This window comes from Tupaia chinensis, unplaced genomic scaffold (genome assembly GCF_000334495.1).
Source record: "Tupaia chinensis unplaced genomic scaffold, TupChi_1.0 Scaffold000661_1, whole genome shotgun sequence".
Taxonomy (NCBI): Eukaryota; Metazoa; Chordata; class Mammalia; order Scandentia; family Tupaiidae; genus Tupaia; species Tupaia belangeri.
This window is the reverse complement of record NW_006160183.1, coordinates 1,882,009-1,904,597: the sequence shown is the minus strand read 5'-3', so window position 1 is coordinate 1,904,597 and position 22,589 is coordinate 1,882,009. Positions and strand designations below refer to the sequence as shown.

Sequence of the window (22,589 nt, the reverse complement as noted above, 5' to 3'; positions counted from 1 at the left end):
CTTATAATTAAAAAACACTGTAAAAAAAAAAAAAAAAAAAAAAAGGGACCAGCAGATGGTGTAATGGTTACATTGCTGGACTCCCACATAGCGATCGCAGTTCAAGTTCTAGACCTGGCGGCTTGGAACTCACGCTGGGTGCATGAGCATGCATGCCCAAGATCTCGAGAGGAGAATGGAGAAGGGACTGTGGCATGGCTGTCTCCCTTGGGGGAATGATTTCTTACTTTCTGTCTCTGTCTCTCTAGCGAGCACACACATTCTATAGCAAAAAATCTCTCTCTCACTCTAAAAAAAAAAGCATCTATTAAATGGGTCTAAGTTTATTTAAAATTTAAAAAAATGTACAAGGAGTACAATTAAAAAAAAAAATTAAAGCAAGTCACATTATAGGTCACAGAAACTGACAGAGTCCGGCACTGTAATAGACTAGATAGACCAAGGAAAAGAGGACAAAAAATAGAGATTTTAGTTTTTAACAAATGGTAATTTACTAAATGGGAATGAAACTCAATGTATAAAGGAAGACAATTATTAAGGAACCCACACTGATGAAAGTAAGCAACCAGAACTACCTGATATGGGTAAGCTGTGCATTATACAAACTGCATGCACATTAAAAGCACCCCTTCTCCTCATTCATGTTTTATATCCTAAGGATAACAGGTTCCATGGGGTTTACCCCTCAGTTCCATGTAATACCTAGAATCCTAAAGCTTCTAGGGCAAATCAATGTATTGCTAAAACACTGTACTAATTTCAGCTCTCTTTAATATTTGTCTTATTCTGTTAGCTAAGAATATCAAGTACAGATTTCTATTTTTAAAGTCCAATACTCCCCTCATTTTATTCTTCTCCTTGCTATTAAACAGAAACAGGAAAATAAGTGAAACTTCCTCATGATGTCTTCCTCATTCAACAACTCCAAATTAAATTTTTTTCACTATAAAGTTAATTAAAATGTGGTTTTAATAGTCTTGATACAATTTATTATACTCTTGATCCTCCAATTAATAATACTAATATTTTAAAATAAGCTGACAAGTTTGTTGAACTGAAAAAATATTCTTTTTTTGAGAGAGATTTTTGCTATAGTATGTGTGTGCTCACACATAGACATAGAGACAGAAAGCAAGAAATCACCCCCGAGGGGCATGGCCTCGCCGCAATCCCTTCTCCTCCATTCTTCTCTTGGGATACTGGGCACACATACACATGTACCTGGAGTGAGTTTTAAACTGCCAGGTCCAGGACTTGAACTGCCATCAACTACCTGGGAGTCCAGAAATATAACGATTATGCCATCTGCTGGTCTGAAAATATTCTAATATTAACTGTGATGGTGGTGACTGAGGTTTTCAAACTTCATAAATGTTATACTTAGAAAAGGTGAATTTTTCTTTACATAATATATACTCTAAAAATGAAATAATTTTTACTTCTCTGATAATGTTAAACTTTATTTTTCTTCAGTCTGCATCATCTCTATTTCTTCAAGGTAGCTTCTCCCCACTGCTCACTACTGATGTGTTTTTTTTTTTCTTTCATTGTTCATTGTTTTATATCGGTATAAGTAACAATAGTACCATACAAAACCTGCCTCCCAGCCTAGGTGGGCCAGCAGCGTGGGGTTGGAGGGTCACTTAGAAAACCAGGCTCTTACCCAAAAGAGGAGAGAAAAGAGGGTTTTACAGTGGAGGCAGGATAAAATCGAAACTCAGCATGATCTGGGAAAAGCCCTGAATCTGCATCAGGTTTGGTGCCGTCTTTCGGCAGTGAGGTCGCATGTCGGTGTCACCGGCCTGGCACCCTCTATTCCTGTGGGCAGGGGGAGGGAGTGTGGTAGTGGGAGGAGGCTAGGCCCAGCTCATGAGATTATTTTTATTTCTTTTGTGTGTGGTGGGGGAGTAGGGGAGTGGGGACTTCTCAGCGGCGGGGCTTCACGGTGAGGCTGCTCCAAAGGTGAGTTTCACTTCAAGATTTGGAAGGGAGAAGTTGGGGTTCATGGGGCAGTCCTGCCTGGCCCCGAGTGTCATGGCCAGTGGAGATTCTCAGAAGAAGCTGAGGGAAGTTCCTTCCTTCCCTGACCCCAGGTCTATGGCTTAAAAATCTGGGCGCCCAGACTGAGGCCACACAACCCAGGGGCCTCTGTAAACATGACAAGATGCAGCCAGGGAGGACTTCAGGGGGTGGGGAGATCCTGGGGTGGGGTCTGCAGAGGACAGGGCCATAGAGGGTCTCGGGCTGGCCAGGGGAAAGGGAGGAGGGCGCAGGGGAGGCAGAACCCCGACACAGAGACAGAGAGACTTAGAGACAACGACTCAGTGAGGGAGGGAGAGAGCCAGAAAGACAGAGGCCCCATTCTGTCGCCCTTGGAAGTGGCTGGGGTGTCTCCGCCCCGCCACTCGGGGTATAGCTCCGAGTGTAGACCGCCCAGGAATGGCTCTGCTCCATGCCACGTTCTGGGCACTCAGAGGGTGGTAGGTGGCAGGCCAGGGCCAGGGTGCGCATGGGGTGGGCCAGGGTGACCGTGAGCGCGTCGTTGTGCTGCACCAGCGAGGTGTGCTGGTAGTGCAGAACCAGCTCCTTCAGGGACCCCTACAGGGTGTAGGGCTCCGCGAAGCTGAAGCTGGTGGCCGCCTGGTGTATTTTGACAGCTGTCTTTAACAGTGTACGTTGTCCTTACATGACAGGTGCCTATCACTGTCCACTAGGAGCAGGGTATTAAAAAACTGACTGCAAGTGCTATATTCAAACGTGAGACTTGGCAACTGTGGGCTTTACTATAGTGTGCTCTGACCATGTCTTTGTGGAATCTCTGATCTCAGTTTCCTTAGGTGTTGTCTAATGTGTAGGCCAGAGCTCCCTAATCTGCAAGGACGGTTTATTCTCAAATGTCTCTACAACAGCATGTAAATATTTACTTAATATCCTCCTTTTTCATTAAGTAACCCTACTTTCATTTGTCAACTGTATCTTCCATTATTAGACCTTTTCAGAGACTAAATCTCCAGCATACTCAACAGTGTGGAAGCATGATTGTTATTATGTTACAGAAGTGAAATTCACATTACTTACAATTAAACATTTTTAAGTATAGAAAGCAGTGCCATTTAGTATAGTTACAATGTTGTACATCCTTCTATTAAGTTCCAGAATATTTTCATTATGCCAGAAAGAAAGCCTAAAATCTTTTAGGCAGTCACCCTTCCTTTCTGTCTCTCCCCAGTCCCCAACAACCACCAATCAGCTTTCTGCCTCTCCAGATTTGCCTGATCAGCACGTTTTATTTAAATGTACTCATACAATATATGCCCCACTGCATTATTTAGCATACATTTTTGTTGTAGTACATATCAGTACTTCATTCTTTTGTATGGCCTGAATGATATTCCATCATATAGGATATACCATATTTTGTTTATTCATTCATCCATCTGCTAATGGACATGTGAGTTGTTTCCAACTTTTGGCTGTTGTGGATAATAGTACTATTGTATTTGTGTATGAGTATTTGAGTAGCTGTTTTCAATTCTTCTGAGCAATATGCCTACACAAGTGGAATTATTAGCTGGGTCATATAGTAACTCTATGTTTAACTTGGTCTCATTGCTTTTTTTTGGGAGAGGTTTTTGCTATAGGGCGCGTGCGCTCGCCAGACAGACAGAGAGAGACATAGAGACAGAAAGTGAGAAATCACCACCCAGGGAGGATGGTCACGCTGCAATCCCTTCTCCTCCATTCTCCTCTCCGGATCTTGGGCACGCACAAACACACGCCCAGCGTGAGTTTTAAGCCACCGTGTCCGAGACGCAAACCACGGTCGACTACATTGGAGTCAGGCGACATAGCCATTACGCTAACTGCTGGTTCCTCATTGCTTTTTAAACAGACTTTGAAACATTCTTATTATTTAAGACCTGTCCTCAGCCCTTCCAACATACTTTCAAAGGTACCTGGTACCATTTCCTTAACCTAAATGTTTTCCATGATCCTTATCAGGTTAGTTCTCTGTTTTCTATAATGCTCTCTTAAGATTCAACTCTCAAATGAGATAGGTCACTTAGTACTCAACTATATGCTTTCCAGTTTCAGAACTTGCTGCTCTTATCTCCTCTCCCATTCTTTTTGTCCTAGTGAGTTTATGCCTTCATTCTATCATGTTACTACCATTTTAATGAGATTTGGGAGGGGAGTGAAAGAATAAAAGTTATACTCAAACACTTATTTAAAATCGGAAATTCCTAATAAACAATTTAAGATCACCTACCTACTAGTTTAGGTATTCAATTCAAATGCCTGTTACATACAATGCTTTTATTGCAGGGGAAAATAAGCAAATACCATAACTTCTGGCATTATTGTTTTAAGTTTCTTTCCTCCATGAGTAAGAGAGAAATCATTTTAGATAGGAGATAGTGTCATAAAATAGACAACTGAAGGGAAACTATAAGCTCTTCCAGCTGTAAGAAAGAAGTTTTCAGCTTTAGATTAATGAAAAAAAAAAATATGTATCTCCAGGTACAGATTTCATGAACAGCCAATAAAATCTGACGAGACTATTTAAGGAAAAATAAATAAGTAGATGGTCCACAATTTACAAAGTGGTCTAAATATCTACACAGAAAAATGCTCTGACCAGAAGTTATAGTTTGCCTGTGATACTGCTTTTGCTAGATGTATCAGAGTATTATTTCTTCACATATAAAATTTTAATTATTCCACATTACAGAAATCAAAGCAATCACATAGAACTATTATCAAAGGCTAAGAAAAAAGGCTGTTTTAAGCAATATACTAACAAATGATAATCTTTATCACTTGACAAGAGAGTAGTCATTTGACAAATATTTAGCAATAAACTGAAAGCTTGCGTATGTTCATATATTTTTATACTAATATATTATTTTTTGCAAAGATATTTTGTAATAGTAATAAAAGACCTCAGATTATTCTGTTATCATTAAACTCTCTCTGGCATTCATTCATTTTGCCATAGGGCAGGTGCCACCACACCCCTCATTCATTTATTTTAAAGACAAGGTCTCACTACGTCATGATCCTCCTGCCTCAGTCTTCCAAGTAGCTTGGACTACAGGTATGCACCACTGTACCTGTACAGTTTTTTTGGGTGGGCCAGGAATCCATTCTGGATCACCCATGTGTCTTTAGCCTACCAAGAAGTAGTATTTAACAGTATGTGCCACTGAGGCTGGGTCTCTGGTATTTTATTTTACTGTAGTCTTTTTGTTTTTTTTTTCTTTCTTTTTTCTTTTTAAGGCTCTTGCCTTAGGGCGCATGCACTTGCTAGAGAGACAGACAGACAGTGAGAGAAAAAAATCACTCCCCAGGGAGATGGTCACACCACAATCCCTTCTCCTCCATTCTCCTCCTGGAAACTTGGGCACACATGCACATGTACCTGGTGTGATTTTCAAGCCACCAGGTCTGTGACTCAAACTGTGGTCAACGCTGTCCAGCAATGTAATTGCTACACCATCTGCTGGTCCCTTGGGTTAATTTCTTATTGTCCTCTAGAATTCTATGCAGTATTCTTTTAAATTAGCGCATTAATCTTCATTTTCTTTTCTGAAATTCCAATTACTAGTCTAGTCACTTTCTAATATGCTACTTCTTACGCATGTGTTATATCTTCTAAATTTGCTTGAATGATTAAAAATATTTAGTATGCAGCACATGCTAGTACAAAATATCAAAATCACATGCTTCAGTGAAGACTTCAAGTTTCTTACCTGCACTTCTCAAATTAGGGTCCAGCCCTGGCATCTCTTTGTTAGCCTCAGGGCTGACACTGTATATTGATGCTCCTGCTTCACTGACGATACTGAGAAGAAAGAAAAGGAGAATATCGTTTTCCAAATTGGCTGCTTAGTCAAAGAAAATAAGGGAACAAAAAATGGGCATTATACAAAAAAAAAAAAAAAAAAAAAAGGCAAGGTAAAATGTTCTCTTCATATACCAGTGAAATCTATAGCATCTACTGTTTCATTAATACAAATAGAGTAAGCAATGTTTGTTTATTCACAGAGGAAATATACAGGCTTAACTCCATGATGAATTGATTCAGTTGTTTTCTCTGTGACTGGTAACAAGAGATGGTTTATAGATGAACACAAGATGAACACAATAAATACTCTCCCATAATGCCAACTTCAAATTTTTCAGCATATACTCAGTTTCCCTCTCTTAGTTTATAACCTGTTACTGACCACCCTTTATTGCTTCCATCTAAATTAATCATTCTAAAGTATCTCAGAAGCATACAGATAAATATGTGAATATATGCATATGTGGGCACGCAAAAAATATCGCCATGCGCCCGCAGATGGTGTAGTGGCGATGAAGCTGGACTCCCACATGGCTGATCGTAGTTTGAGCCTTGGACCCAGTAAGGTGAAAATCATGCCAGGCACGTGTTGTATGTACCAAGATCCTGGGAGAAGGCATTACAGCATGGCCACCTCTTCTTGGGAGCTGATTTCTCACTTTCCCTCTCACTGTCTCTGTCTCTCAAGTGAGCGCAGGTGCCCTGTGACAAAAACCTCTAAAAAAAATACCATAAACACTACAATTGTTATTACCTGGTAATAAGTAACAATCACAATGTGAATAAGATTAGTCAGGATGTCATCCCATTTCTTTTCAGGAGAGTCTGAAGTTAGCCTTTAGTAAACTTGAAGCCTTTTACTTTGGGTATTAACCCATTCATTTCACTTATTTACAAAATATCAGACAAATTATCCTTTTCCTTTCTTTTTTAGACTCCAAATACTTTAAAAAACACAATGGGAACACTCTTATACTGACATTTGTATGGTCATTGACATTTGTATAGCTTATCAAACATCTGAAAATCAAAGTTCTCCTCTTATAACATAAAAAGCAAGGAAGCATCATCTAAGTGTTCACAACTATGCTCTATGCCATCTACCCAACTAGGTATCAAGATTCAAAAGCAAACATGCTAGTGTTCAAATTTTAGTTCAGTCTTGGAAATCTTTTCCTGTCTCATCTCAATAGTTATTACAAATATGTAAGACAAGGTTGGTGGATAATTTGAACATGTTGCCCCACTGTGAAAACTCAACAATGAGAAATAAGGTGTGGAAAAGTTAGTTTGCTATGCCCTGTTTTTGAAGTATTCTTGATTGAATTTGGATGACAATTATAAACAATCAAGACTTGAAAAAATTACTCTGGGCAACATGAAGACTTACCTTTTTGCAACCAAGATCTACTATCCTACATTTTGTAAGAGAGTAAATGAACACTACAATTGAAAAGCAAGACTGCTCATCCTGTCTCTCATCAACACCATTACTATGTTACAGCAAGAGGCAACTGAGTGTTTATTATGTGCAAAGCACAAAATGAAGTACCTTATAGATATTATCTCATTTAATAAAGTAAGTTCTATTTTATAGCAAGTAAGATACCCAATGTCATATACCTGGTAAGTGATCGAGTTTGATTGGACACTAATTTGCTTGATTCCCAAGTCTGAGTTCTTAACTAGCAAAACCAGGTAAACTACTAAATAGTTTCACCACCTCTCATTAAAATGAGAATCCAAATTTTAACATCAAGCATCTTTTCTAAGAAGAACTGTTTTCTTAAACAACAGATCCATAAGAACCCATATTTTTCTTCACTGGCTTCATCTTTGATCAAAAGCAAAGAGAATTTTGTTTCAAGTACCTAAGGCAAATCAAAAGCATATATACATTAATATGTTCTGTAGATTCAGAGAACAACTTTAAAATTAAAAGAAAATTGTGCTTTTCTACAAAATAAGTTATGTTTATCTTCTAAACTATAGCAACCAAGGAGAAAATGTAATGTTAAACAAAGCTTGAAATGAAGAAAAGTCTCAGTGTAGTACAATAATATGATATTAAAGTCAATATACTAGAAGTAATTTTTAAGTTCCATTATAGAACTATTTCCTAACCTGGGGCCCTTTGACTACTGGGCAGGGAGAGGCAGGATTAATTAAAACTCTATGCAAACTGTTTGTGTTCATGTACTTTTTTTTCCCCCTAGGAAGAGGGATTACAGTTTTCATTGATTACTTAAAGAAATCCATGACTCTCAAAAAGGTTATGAAACACTACCAAGGGATAAGAACATTTAGTTACCAGTTATTAAAAATTAAATTTCAAACATAAATTAACATTTAATTTAACCAAGTCTTTTCTAAGAAAATCACAGTATCCATGGTATGAAGGCTGAACCTACTTTTAAGAGAAAAGAGTATTTTTTAAAAATCTAACCACAACTTTTTCTCATTTCCAGAAGCCTCTGAAGTTACAACTATTTCAGCAAAGATAACTTAAAGAGGAAATAAAGATTCTAATTTACTGTGGCCTTTAGTGGTTGGGTACCTGAGAATTTGCTGTGTGATTCACTGTCTCTTGGAGGTTATAATTCTCAATAGGTTGAGAAAAACTGTTGCAAAGAAAAACACTCAGATAATAAATATTCCTCCAAATACCACACTGCCACTTCTTTTAAACAGAGGAATACAAAACAGATGTGACACATTGCACCCAAAGATTTTAGATTAACATTAATATTAAATCAATACAAAATGTAGTAAATTTCATATGCTTTAGTTATTGAGCAGCATGGGTCCAATAAACAGTTCAGTACTAAGCATAGATCAGAAAGCTTAAATAATCTAAATGAACAGAAAAACCTCAACACTGATTACTTCAATACAAAACACAGAAGGACTTAAGAAGTATATGTGGCAAGAATTAAATGAAACAAATCAAACTGGGAGTGGTGATGATTTTTTCCAGGAGAAGTTGCAATGAACAAAAGCTATAATATACCCATCCCCCTTTCTTCATTTCTATTTAGAGTTCAAGAACAGACATTCAGCACAAAGTATGCTAGATTTATAAGGTACTTTCTGTTGAATAGGAGGTTTCTCGATGACCTATTGGGAAATTATTCTAATTATATCTAATACATTTTGAAGAAAGCAAAAATGAACTCTGTACAAAAGTCCTATATCTAGTGATTTAATAAGTATTGTATTTCAGAAAACAACTTTCTGTCAAAATCTAGGCTCCAGATTCAGCAGGGTGATTACCTTACGTGTTTTGCTATAAAGTAGACAAGACTCTGAACAAAATCTTTTATTTTGCAGGATTTTAACTGATATAATTGTAACTGAGCTAATGTTTCAAGATTATGGTACTCTGAAGGCCCTTCAAATTGTTATGTTTTAGATAAACACCTAAATGAATACAATGATATCTTGAGTTTTAAATATTATAAAAGTACATTTCAGAAGCTACTATTGGATTTACATTTTTGCCAGATCTATATGTAAGATGTTAATTCCTTAGAATTGGTTGGTAATTTTAAAAACATTTTATTTAATTAAATACTATTTTAGGCTTTTTAAAAAGCATTATTTTATTTAATTTTATTTATTTACTTACTTACTTGATTTTAATTTGACCAGAGAGGGACAGAGAGAGAGAAAGTGAGAAAGCAAGCCGCCAGGTCCAGGACTTGAACCACGGTCGACTATGTGGGAGTCCAGCACCCTTAACCACCACACCACCTGCCAGCCTCATTTTTGGATCTTTTAATTCTGAGAAACCACATGCTTAAATATTAAAAAGCAAGAAACTAGAAAGTAAACACCAAAACTTCTACAGTGTAGAAGTGACAGACTGGACGCTGACAAACCTTTTAAAACTAGGTTTGCAAGCATTTTCTTATAGTGACTATTCATTTTGATGATAAGAGAATGTTATTTTTTAAAAACCAAATGTAGAGGGGATGGTGGAATTCTTTTCACAAGAATGGAAAACAAGCTTGCCTTTTTTTTTAATAGTACTGGGCTAATAGTTTTCATATTCATTTACAAGATAATGTGTAGCTTCTATATGAAACTCCTTCCTTTCCCAAATATGAAAACAGCAATTTTTAAAATTTTGAAATAAATTACATACTTATGTTAACAGAAGAACTTAAATGTAGGGATATTTATTACTTAAAAGAAAATGAATTTAATCGGTAAAGATTTATTTCCCAAATTAATACAGACTGATGCTTTTAATTCTTTACAAAAATATACTAGAATTCTCCAACCCTTATCAATATCTAGTGTCTTCCTCTTCTTCCTTTCTCTGCCTATCAAAAAGAAAAAAAAAAAAAAAAAAACAAAACAAATGGGGTGCTAAATTCCCACCTGTAGAAGATTGTGGTCTCACAGCTTTTTTTTTTTTTTTTTTTGAGAGCTTTTTGCTATAGGGAGTATGTGCTCACCACAGAGACAAAAGCAAGAAATCACCCCCAAGGGTGGATGGACACGCAGCAGTCCCTTATCCTCCATTCTCCTCTCGGGGTTTTGGGCACACACACGTGCCCAGCGTGTTTCAGGCCGCCAGGTCTAGGACTTTGAACCATGGTTGACTACACGGGAGTCCAACAATGTAATTAGGATGGACTTCCATGTATTAAATAACTATAATGCCATCTGCTGGTCCCTCATTTCACTAATTTTTTTTAAAAATGTATCTAAAAACTGTTTTCCAAACATTTCATACTGAGAAACATTCATATCGAGAGAGGATCTGAATCTTTTGGTATGCTAGGAGATAACCTGTTGTGAGGAATCAAAGAACTATTTGCATGTTAGGGATAGGAGACCAGGCCAAAAGCCAAAGTACTATAAATAGAAGGGGCTCTAGGATTAAATGCTTAATAGATATAGCTCATTTCTAAGAAACTTCAAGGCAATTTTAAGTTTCTTTAATTAAGGATGAATTATCATTTCAGGGAGTCTCAAATGAGTAATATCTAGTCACTTTTAAAACTAAGATAATCTGTTAATGAAGAGGATACTAGGAAAGAAAACTTACATACAGTTAAAAACATTTAGACTATAGAACTCATAGATAATAATTTGAAAATCAGACTAAGAGTCACAAAAATGTACATTCTCTCTGAACCAGCTATTACATTTTTAGAAATTTATATAAAGGAATTTTTTAAATTCACAAAAAATTAAATGGTATGATTTATCATAGCACAGTATGACCGAAGGAACAGAAAAATAAAATGCCTATGATCAAAGGGTTCATTAAATTTACAAATATTGTCACTTAAAAATATTTTTGTAAAATATTTTGATCTCATGTAAAATATTTGTAAGTTATTAAATGAAAAAGCAGGTTATAAAAGTGGTTATAATTAGGGGAACCAGCAGTTAGCGTAATGGCTATGTCGCTGGACTCCCACGTAGTCGACCGCGGTTCACGTCCCAGACCTGGTGGCTTAAAACTCACACCGGGCACGTGTGCGTGTGTGCCCAAGATCCTGAGGGAGAATGGAGGAGAAGGGATTGCGGCATGACCATCCCCCCTGGGGGGTGATTTCTCGCTTTCTGTCTCTATGTCTGTCTCTGTCTGTCTGGCGAGTGCATGCGCCCTATAGTGAAAAACCTCTCCAAAAAAAAAAGAAAAAGAAAAGTGGTTATAATTAGGATATTTTAAAAATATATGCATATACACAAAGGAAAACATTTAAGTAAAATTTTAGTACTTAAATATGAATTATTTTAATTATATTCTTGCTTCTTTAAAATTTACATTAATTATATAATATTTACTTGTAATCAGAAAAGGTTTTAGAAATTTAAGCACAATTATTAATTGATCAGGAAATCTCAATCTCATATCAAATAATGGCGAACAATTTAAAAAATTTTATCAAATTTTAAAGTTATTTTGAACTGAAATTTCAGTAAACATATCATTGATTAGTAATAATCTCTGAGCATTGATTCTAGAAGATCTTGAACATGTTAAACTATTACAATAATATCAAAGACAGGTAGCTAACGAGAAAAGGCAAGAGTTAGTTTTCAGTTTTTACACACAGGCTAGATAAGAAGAAAGTGCACGATGAGAAATTTTCTAAGAAAGTACCTATTATGTAAGTTTTACTTAGTTCTTTGCTTCCTGAATCCACCTCCCATGTAATCCTTATGCTCACCAAGGCACAAATAGCTCACCATACACTATATAAAAGACGTGAGGTGCTACAGTTGTATACCAGAAAAATAGCATGTGTGATCAAAACACTAGGGACAAAATAAAGAAGAAAAAGAGAAAGCCAGAAAATACACAACCTTGTTACTTCATTGGCCCTGAAATAGTGTACCTTGAGGTGTGTAACCCTAGCACCATCTGGTGGAAGATCAGCTAGAAGCAATTCTTCAGTTACCATTTAAAACAAACAAAAAGTTTAAGGTCTTTCAAAAAAGAGCATTTCCAAAGAGAACTACTCTAAAAATGGTAGTTACCGCTAAAATGATAGTTATCACAGAGGAGCTATAACAACCTGGGTGAACTTTAAAATCCTACAAACCAGAAGATCTCAGTATACTCCCAGATGGAAGATCCTACCACCTTATCTACATTTTAAAACAAAGTAGAATTCTTCCAGCTTCTTTTCCATCTGTGCCCTGTACAACACTGGATAAAATGAACAAACAAAAGAAAACCTACACACACTTTCCTATCACAGAAAAAGGTAGAGCCAAATTAGCAAGTACCCATTGGAACTTGAATTTGTTTTCTACCCCCTTATGTTACTTATTTTTCCAGCTTAAACAGGAGGGCAAAGAGAAAGACGCGGTGTGAAGTAAATAGTAATAATGATAATGCTTAAAAGAAACAGAAGCAGAGATATCCTTTGCCAGTAACAAACAGAGCAGTTCTTTTTATACACAGCAGAGTAAGTTTTGAAAATAACAATGTCTTGTGTTATATTTTTTGCTACTTTTCTAAGTAGCACTGTTAACAATCTCAGTGAACTCTGCTAATAAATGGCATACATTTATCACTTTTCATTCCGCTTCCAAATCCTTTCCCTTCTCTCTTACATTCATTTTATTGCTTCTCCCACAACCTCGGCTTCCTTCTGAGGTGGACTTACTCCTTAGCCGAAATCATCTCCCTTGACTACATGGGAGACTCAACACAGAAACTCATCTAACGCATTCACAAACCAGCAGTTCCAAGTTGGGGATCACCAAGGCCTGTTCTGAAGCACCTCTAACCCTTAGAATTTCTTTGGCCACTGAGCTAATACTGAAAAAATTCCTCAAAGCACACGCTATGTATAAGACCACTACCCTAGATCAGCTCTTTTTCTAATCACAATTTTTGCAAGTACACTGAACAGATGGAGAGAGGGAATGAGTCATTCAATTCAGCCGGCTGCTCCATTTACTTCTTTATCTATAGTCAGATCTTTGCTTTTTCTGGGATCACTGCACATTTCTGGCTCTGCTATATTACACTGTGTAAATATTTAGGAGAAATAATTCCTTTCAAGGATCTAAACTTCCACTGTCACTGTGGCAAATGAACCTGTTTATGCTATGTTCATTAACTAACAGCAAGCCTAAAAGAACACAGGAATTTACAAACATATGTGGTATACAAACATCACAATCATAAAGTTTCTCATGGAGACATATCAAGAACATGAAAAGCCAGTTTATTTTTACTCTCATTGCCCTGTAATTTCCTTTAATTCCACTAGAACACCCCATAATTCAAACCTTCCCTGCAGTTACAGGAACAGGGTAGGTTGAAGGTACATAAACTATGCCAAAAATTATCCACATTTCCATTAAACTTTCCTCGATTCTAGAACAGTAATTCTGAAAAGTGAGTCTGCAGCAGAATCAGCTGGAGGGTTCGCTGAAACAGATTGATGAACTCCATCCCCAGAGTTTCCGCTTCACTGGAGGCAAGAATTTACATTTCTAACAAGTTCATTGACAATGCTCATACTACTGGTCATGGGTTATTTTTTGTTTTAAGGTTTTATTTAAGTGTAACTTATATTTCATAAAATTCACCTATCTTAAGTAATTCAATGACTTTAAGTAAATGTTGTATAATTATCACCAAACTTCAATTTCAGAATATTTCCACCTCAGAAGGGTCCTTTAAGCCCACAGGTAGTCCACTTTATTCCCACCTCCACTCCCATGTGCCCATTAATCTACTTTCTGTCTCTGTATATAAGTGTCCTTTTCTGGGCATTTCATGTAAGTGCAATCATATAAGTGGTCTTTTGTTGCTTATTCACTTAGAATAATGTTTTTGAGATTCATCCATGTTGTAGTATCAGTGCTTCCTTTTAATTGCTGAATAGTACTCCACTGTTAGGAACATACTACATTTTGTTTACACATTCATCACTAAATGAACATTTGGGTTGCTCCCAGTGTTCTGATACTTCAAATAATGTTGCTATATACATCCCTGTGCAAGCCTTTGTGGGGACATACATTTCTTTTTTCTTGGGTCAATTCCTAAGACTAGAAATGCTGAATTATTCATTTATGTTTACTTTTTGTTTCTTTTGAGAGACTGATTTTTGCTAAAGGATGCATGTGTTCACCAGAGAGACAGAAAATGAGAATTCATTCCCCCCCAGGATGGCCACGCCATAATCCCTTCCTCTTCATTCTCCTCTAGGGATTTTGGGTGCACACGCACATGTTCCTGGTGTGAGTTTTAAGCCACCAGGTCCAGGTCTCAGACTGCGGTCAACAATGTGGGAGTCCAGTAACGTAACCATTATGCCATCTGCTGGTCCCTATGTTTAATTTTTTAAGAAACCATCCAGGTGAAAGAATGAGAGCTCCAGCTTGTTCAAATCCGTGTAATTCTTGTTGTCTTTTTTTACTGTAGTCAGTCTAGTAGCTCTGAAGTGGTATCTACTTTAAATTTGCAATACAAATCTTTCTTTATATAATTCAAGTCAACCTAGGACCCTAAGCAAGCTTTGTTTACTGAAGAACGTGGGTTTCCACTATAAAATGACTGTAAATATCTATGTTCTTTTTTTTTTTTTTTTAAATAAAGGCAGATATTTGCTATAGGGCCTGTGTGTTTGCTAGAGAGAGAGAAAGAAACAAGAGAGACAGAAAGGGAAAAACCATCCCCCAAGGGTGGTGGCCATGCAGCAGTCCTTTCTCTTCTGTTCTCCTCTTGGGATTTTGGGCATGCACACACACACATTCAACACAAGTTTCAAGCCTCTGGGTCTGGGACTTGAACCACGTTGACCTACGCAGAAGTCCAGTGGCATAAATATTACACCATCTGCTGGTCCCCAAATATTTATGTTCTAATTCACGAGTCTTGTTGACAATATAACAATCATTTGTCCTCACTGCCTTTCAATTGCTAAAGATGGGTTTTATATTTCTACTAATCTGCATAAATTACACTACAAGGGGAGCCAGCTGGTAGCAGGGAGGTTAAGGCAGCACTGGGTTTCCACATTGACCGCAGTTCAAGTCCCGGACCCAAAGGCTTAAAAATCATGCCAGGTTCATGTGCATGTATATCCAAAATCCCAAGAGGAGAATGGAGAAGGGACTGCAGCATGGCCATCACCCCTGGGGGGTAGGGGATGATTTCTTTCTTTCCCTTTCTGCCTCTCTCTAGCAACATGCCCTATGGCAAAAATGTGTAAAAAAATTACATTACATGGAATAAGCTTGCTGACTAATTTTCATTCTTTCTTTTTCACTGTGTTACTTAAAGTCATAATGGAAGCTTTCCAAAGAGATGCCAGAGGACATAGTTTCACATGTGACCCAGTCTCTCTACATGTCTGCCTCCCACTAAAGCATTTTTCAGGGCATCTTCTCATCCAACCTCTTTACATATTTTGCAATTCAAATGACTAGAGTCACTTAAACACCTTTCCCAAATTAACACTAAGCTAGACTATTGCCATATGTGTGAATTTACTATACTTGCAACATGAGAAATGGAAGAAAGTGTTTACCCAATAACATACAACTAATTACAATCTATCTATAAGACTGAAAGAATAAGTGATATAGTATCTTTCTTTTTTTTTTTTTTTTTTTTAAAAGTTTTTGTTGTAGGGCACATGTGCTTGCCAGAGACGGGGAGAGAGAGACAAAGGTAAAAGTCACCTCCTAGAGGGACAGTCATGCCCCAATCCCTTCTCCTCTCAGGGTTTTGGGCATGCATGCACATGTGCAGCTTATCTTTTTTTTTTTTTTTTTTTTTGAGGGGTTTATGCTATAAGGCACGTGCACTGGCCAGGAAGACAGAGGGAGACAGAAAGTGAGAAATCACCGCCCCCCCCCCCGGGGGGGATGGCCACGCAGCAATTTCTTCTCCTTCACTCTCCTCTCATGATCTTGGGTGTGCACACATGCGCAGTCAGTGTGAGTTTAAGCCACCGGGTTTGGGACTTGAACCATGGTTGACTACAAGAGAGTCCAGCAACATAGCCATTATGCCAACTGCTGGTCCTTGTGCAGTTTGTCTTTGAGTTGCCAGGTCTGGGACTTGAACCACAGAATCGGCCGTGTGGGACTCAGCCACCTTAACCTCTGTGCCATCTGATGGTCCAATAATAGTTGTTTTAAAGCCTACATTTTATATCAGAGTTCGATTTCCTTCCTGCATCACTTTGATACCAGTTATTATGAGGAGCAGGCTTATCAACTTAGAACTTTTCTTGTCCATTATTTACCAATTAATCCTCTGGACCTGGAACACTAAGATGGCTCAAGGGTTAAAAAAAAGGAAGAGGAGGCAGCAAGGACTTCATATAGAAGGTCTTACTCTCGGCAATTTAAAATTTGATAGTCATACTGTGCACATCTGTGTGGCAAGATGATCAAAACAGAAGCTGCTCTCAAAATGCTACAATTCCTTAGTGAGGTTAATAAAAATGAGGAGTAAAGATGAGGACTCCTCCCCCAAGCCTTTATCAATATCTAGTGAGATACAGAAATTAATAACTACAACCTTTGCTTATACAAACAGTATATATGCACCACGCCAAATGGGTGCAAAGGAGAAAAAGAACACATAAACACAACCAAATCTTCCACACAAAACCCATGTGCTCTCTCAAAAATAACTGAACTGTACCACCTCAGCAAGTCATCCATCTATGAAGAAATGCCCTCAGCCTATTCCTGAAAAAGGGAAGAATGATCAGTTATATCTGTCTTTATCTTGTCTGAAAATCTTGACATTTTTTAGCAAGTAAAGGTTCCAAATGGCAGGTGTCAGAATGCCTTAGCCTCATATGTGGTGCTAGAAGGCAGAAAAAGCAGCAGCAGCATGTGGTCATGTCAGAGCCACACAGAAGCTGCCTAGAGAGCACATTCTGAAAAGAGCAAACCTCAGACTCAGTTAAATCAATCTAGTGCCAGATGCCACTATCAGAACAAAGCTGTGGTGCCAAGGATTAGCTGCCCAGAGAAACATTCAACTCAAGTCTTTCACAAAAGGGAAGATAGCTGAGCGCAATGGCACCTGTCCATGGCCTGCCTGTCTAATAATGTGATCAAACTAGCTCCTTCTATGCAGAGAAGACAATGGTCACAGAATTCTTTGCTTAGTCTACAAGTGTATATTATTTCCTCAAGGTCATTTTCAGTTATTCTAAAATAAATCATATGAATTGCCTACATTTCCAAAATTCTTACAGCTTTCTAAAAGTGCTTTAAGATTTAGTAAAGCCTATTGACACTGCTACTTGGCAGACTGAGGACACATGGGAGACCTGGGTTCTGTCCCTGGTCCATCCCAAAGTCAGGCATAGTGACACATGTCTGTAGTCCCAGCACTTGATAGTCTAAGGCAGGAGGATTGTAACATAGTGAGAATCTGTCTTAAAAAAAAGAAAAAATACATCTACTAACTCAAACTAACCCATTTTAATCTGTATAGCCCTATAGGGAAGACAAGATCATAAGTAATATTCTCATATAGGGGATAAAAACACTAGATGAATGAAATAATCAGGAAAAGATAATCTAAAACCAATCAGTAAAGCTGAAAAAGAAAAACTTAGTCTCTGGACTAGAAGGCCAGACTTCATTCTATTAGGTCATTGGGAAAGTCATGATATATTTTTCTATGCAAAAATGTGTCATAACTTTCTGATGATGTAATATAGCGATACTTATCTCCTTCCTACACCTCTCTTCCCAATTATCTTTCCACAGCTTTTCCCAATAATAAGAAAGCTTGGAGGCTTTTAAAACTTACTTGTGAAGGTCAGTCAACTAGTATTCTTATTCCCAAAGGTTAACCAAATTGGCAATGACAGTATACGTTAGCCTCTCCTCACACTTGAGACCAAGAAACAATAACAATGATGGGACTAGCAGTCAGCATAATGGCTATGTCGCTGCACTCCCATGTAGTCAACCGGGGTTTGAGGCCTGGACCCGGTGGCTTAAACTCATGCCGGGGCTTGTGCGTGCATGCCCAAAGATCCCGAGAGGAGAATGGAGGAGAAGGGATTGCAGCATGGCCATGCCCCCCGCCGGGGGGGAGGGGGGTAATTTCTCACTTTCTGTCTCTCCGTCTCTCTCTGTCTTTCTGGCAAACAGACACACCCTACAGCAAAAATCTCTCCAAAAATAAATAAATAAATAAAAAGAAACAATAATAATGTCTGAGGAATACTCAATGCAAGAGATGCTGAAGAAACATACAAATAAGTTATTTGTTTAGGGAGGAGCATTCACTATTAAGCCATCTGGTTAGATACATAAATGAAATAAACTAAGATTCACTCAGAGCAGTGGTAGTACATGGTTAATGATATAATCCACCTGTAGAGAAGCAAATTTGATATTATTTAGGTTTTTATACTCTGTCGGAATTTACAAAGGGATCACTGGGCTAAAGACTGATATTTCAAAACCACTCAAATTTTCTCCTATACGTCACAAGATGAAGTGAAATGCAAATAAGAGACACTTGACTCAACTTGGTAATCCTTTAACACTAAAATAGTGCCAACATAAGGACCAATGGAAGCATGTAGAACAAGCATGATCCTCTAATTCTCTCACAAAAGAATAGTTTTTCTCTCTACAACATTTTTACCTTCCATGACTAAATCACTAGCATTTACTTATGTGCCTATTTTCACACTGAAACAAGTCAGGAGAGCCTACATTATCTTGTCTCCCATTGTCAACAGTATTACTAGCAAGTACTACTCTTCAACTACGTACAGGATCTTAAGTAATTTCAAATCCTTCTAAGACTGATTAAAATACCAACTGAATAGACATGCATTCATATATGGAATAAAAGTACTCTTATATACATATTCTACAGCTTAAAAATCAAATGTATTAAATAAAATACATATTAAATAAAAATAATTTTTCTAAATTATCTTAATTTCTCATTCATCATTTAGTATGTGGGTTTCTATTTCTGTAAAACAAGTTATTTTGATATGATTTCCTTGTGTGTCCTTTTTCCTACATACTTTGCAGGCTTAATCGTTCCCAGATTTTCCAGCATCTCATGCACTTATGTTTCACACATTGAAAAGAGGGGTTTGTTTTTTCATTAACATGGGGAAAAAACGTGTGCTCGTGTTTGGAATATAGAAGAGTGTTGGTAAAAATAAAGTGTAATGCTATTGTCAAGGAATGTTTATTACCTAAAATAGTAACTAGACACACAAAATGGACAAGCTTTGCACTGGAATCAGACTTGGCACATATTTCAACTGAAATAAAGGCGGGACTAGGACAAGTAAAACAAAAAATATCTCATAATTTCCAATGTCATTGTAGAGTATTCTAACAGTCATCAATTTTTTCAGTCTACAAAAAAGCAGGTAGATAATTAGGGTATTCAAATATTGCTTGGCTAATGACACTCCCGGCAATCTCTTTAAAAGACTATGCTTATTAAAATCATGGAACATTCTCTGAAACTTAAAATGAAATCCATATTCAGCCAATTCTTCCTTAAAGCCACCAAAATCTTATAAAATGTTTGATATCTTTAGCAGTTTTAAAGTTTAATTGCTGGCCCTAATTTTTAGCAACTATATTTTACCCCAACAATTCTCAATGTTAAGATAAAATTTTAAGTGGCAGAAAATAAAGAGCCTAGAGCTAACAAATGAGTAAACAATACCTTCTAGTCTAATCTTACCCAAAAGTAATAACATTTATCCGATCCCTTATTAAAGTTTCCTGTTCTAAATTCTTAAAACCTAGCCAATAAATATTCCTACAACTTTTAAAACACAATATACTAAGGAAGTTTAGGTTTTTCAGACATTTAGTCACAGTATAATTTAAATATATTTTCTTAAAAATTAAAAATAAATATAAAATAACATAAATAAGAAGAAATCTAAGGCTATATTCTTAAAATTCCCAAAAGTAAAGGAGGAAAAGAAAAGTTATAGCTGTCACTTAATATGTACTTAACACCATGTGTAAAGAAAATCTGCAATATAATCCGATCCTGAAGAATTTAAACAGCAGACTTCCTGATTCCTCAGTGCTTGAAATCATCTCTAATAGTTACTGTGCACAATGGTTTAAAGAACTTTAAACATTATTTTATTTCTCCTAAGTTTATCTTAAGTATAAAGTTTCCATTCCAAAGTAAATTTGAAAGAACTTGTAAAAATACAATCTTTTATATCAAATGGCATCAATGAGTTTTTCCTATTAATTTCACGTTAGTAACTCAAATTTCTAGAACGGTTTCTAGAACAATTACACGTTAAATTACTATCTCTAAAGTAATTTAAAGTAGCCCATCACACATTTGGAGTCATATTTCAACATCACTTTTATTTGAAAGTTAAAAAAAAAAGTTTAAAATCAAATCCAAGTATATGATATGCTGTTTTGTTAGCTTTGATTTTCTTTTTTAACTACCAGAGGATGTGTGTGCTTAGCAGAGAGAGAGAGAGAGAGAGAGAGAGGGAGGGAGGGAGGGAGGGAGAGAGGAGAGAAAGGGAGAGATAAAAGCATCCCCCACTAGGGTGTGATCATACCACAATCCCCTCTCATCCCATGGGGATTTGGGAATGAGTGCGCACATGCCCAGCATGTTTTTCAAGCCAATAGGGGCAAAGATTTGAACTAGAGTTGGCCATGTGGGATCTGGCTTCCCTAACGCCAGGCTAGGAGCTAACCTAGCTTTGACTGCTTTTATTTTTGGAGGAAAATTTGATAGTGGTGTTTCAGCTTTATAAGCAATTTTAACCAATGGATTATTAAATGTAATAAAATATTTTACTAAAAATAAATGTGAAAATTATTTAAGTCATGTGTCTTTATGAACCAAATGAAATGTATAGTCACAGACATTATTACACGATTATATGAAAAATGTCACTCTTTTTCCACAATATTTAAGTGGGAGAAAAGAAAAAAGGAAAAGGGAAGGGAGAAAGATAAGAAAACAGATAAATACTTAGAGAGGAAAAGAAGACAGAACATATACTAACATACATATATACATGACCAGCAAATCATTTAAGACTTTTTCCCCTAATAAAAACACAAGTAACAAAATGTAACCAGTCACCACTAAGCAGTCTACTCTAAATCACCTACACACCCTAACCTCTGGAGAATATTAGTATTAAAATGAATGTCAGAGCCAGTAAATGGTGTAGTGGTTACATTACAGGACTCCCACATGGCAAATTGAGCCCTGGACCCGGTGGCTTGAAATTTATTCTGGGCATGTGTGCATGTATGCCCAAAATCTCAAGAGGAGAATGGAAGAGAGATTGTGGCATAGCCATCACCTCTTTGGTGCGATTTCTCACTTTCCCTCTCACTGTCTGTCTGTCTGTCTATCTCTCTCTTTCTCTCTCCCTCCAGCAAAGCACATGTCCCCTAAGGCAAAAACCTCTAAAAAAAAAAAATTAAAAATATGTTTTCCTCACCTAGAATAAATCATAAGCAATTTGAAAAATATCAATTTTTAACCTTATTAAGTGTCTAAAAAAGCAAAACTTCATACATTAGAAATATGCACAAGGAAGAAACTATTAATGAAAGTTACATTTTTCTTTTCTTTTAGTTTATTTCTGAGGTTTATAAACCAGGCTTCCATCACCAGATATTCTTCCAAACACTAATTTCATTTTCAGTTTGGCCATTTAAATAGGCGCCTAAATTCTTAGAGAAACACATATTTCAAAGGTAATTTTTCAGAAATAAGCATTTATGCTTATGTGCATAGCATTCTATATTTGCTTCACACTTGAACTTCATTATTTAAAAATGTAAGTTTTCCATTACAGCTATACCACAGCACACATGCATGCGAACTCCACATGAGTACACACACAAAAAACATAACTAAAATTAGTCTATTTTACCACTTTTAAGTATTAGGAGAAATTTTTTTTGGTTATGTTCATTTCCTTTTTTTTTTTTTTGTCTTTTTTGTCAGAGGGCATGTGCACTGAGAGACAGAGAAAGGGAAAGTGAGAAAGCACCACACCCCCATAGGGAATGGTCATGTTATAATTCTTTCCCCATTTCTCATTTCGGAATTTGGGACATGCACATACACATGCCCAAGTCATGGGTGAAAGACTTGAACTGCATGGTCAGTTAGGTGGGATCCAGCTGCCTTAAGCACCATGCCACCAGCTGACCTGGGAAATGTTTTAAATAAATAATACTTCTGAGTTGGAAAGATGCAGACTAAAACATA

At 36.9% G+C, this 22,589-nt stretch overlaps 1 protein-coding gene across 1 annotated transcript in view; it reads right to left on the bottom strand.

Moving 5' to 3' along the window:
- Positions 1-22,589, bottom strand: part of SRBD1 (S1 RNA binding domain 1) — a 236,477-nt gene that overhangs the window by 109,324 nt on the left and 104,564 nt on the right. Inside the window, exon 15 of the mRNA XM_006159897.3 lies at positions 5,754-5,845. Within this exon, the coding sequence (XP_006159959.1) occupies positions 5,754-5,845 (92 nt within the window). The remainder of the gene's footprint in view (positions 1-5,753; positions 5,846-22,589) is intronic.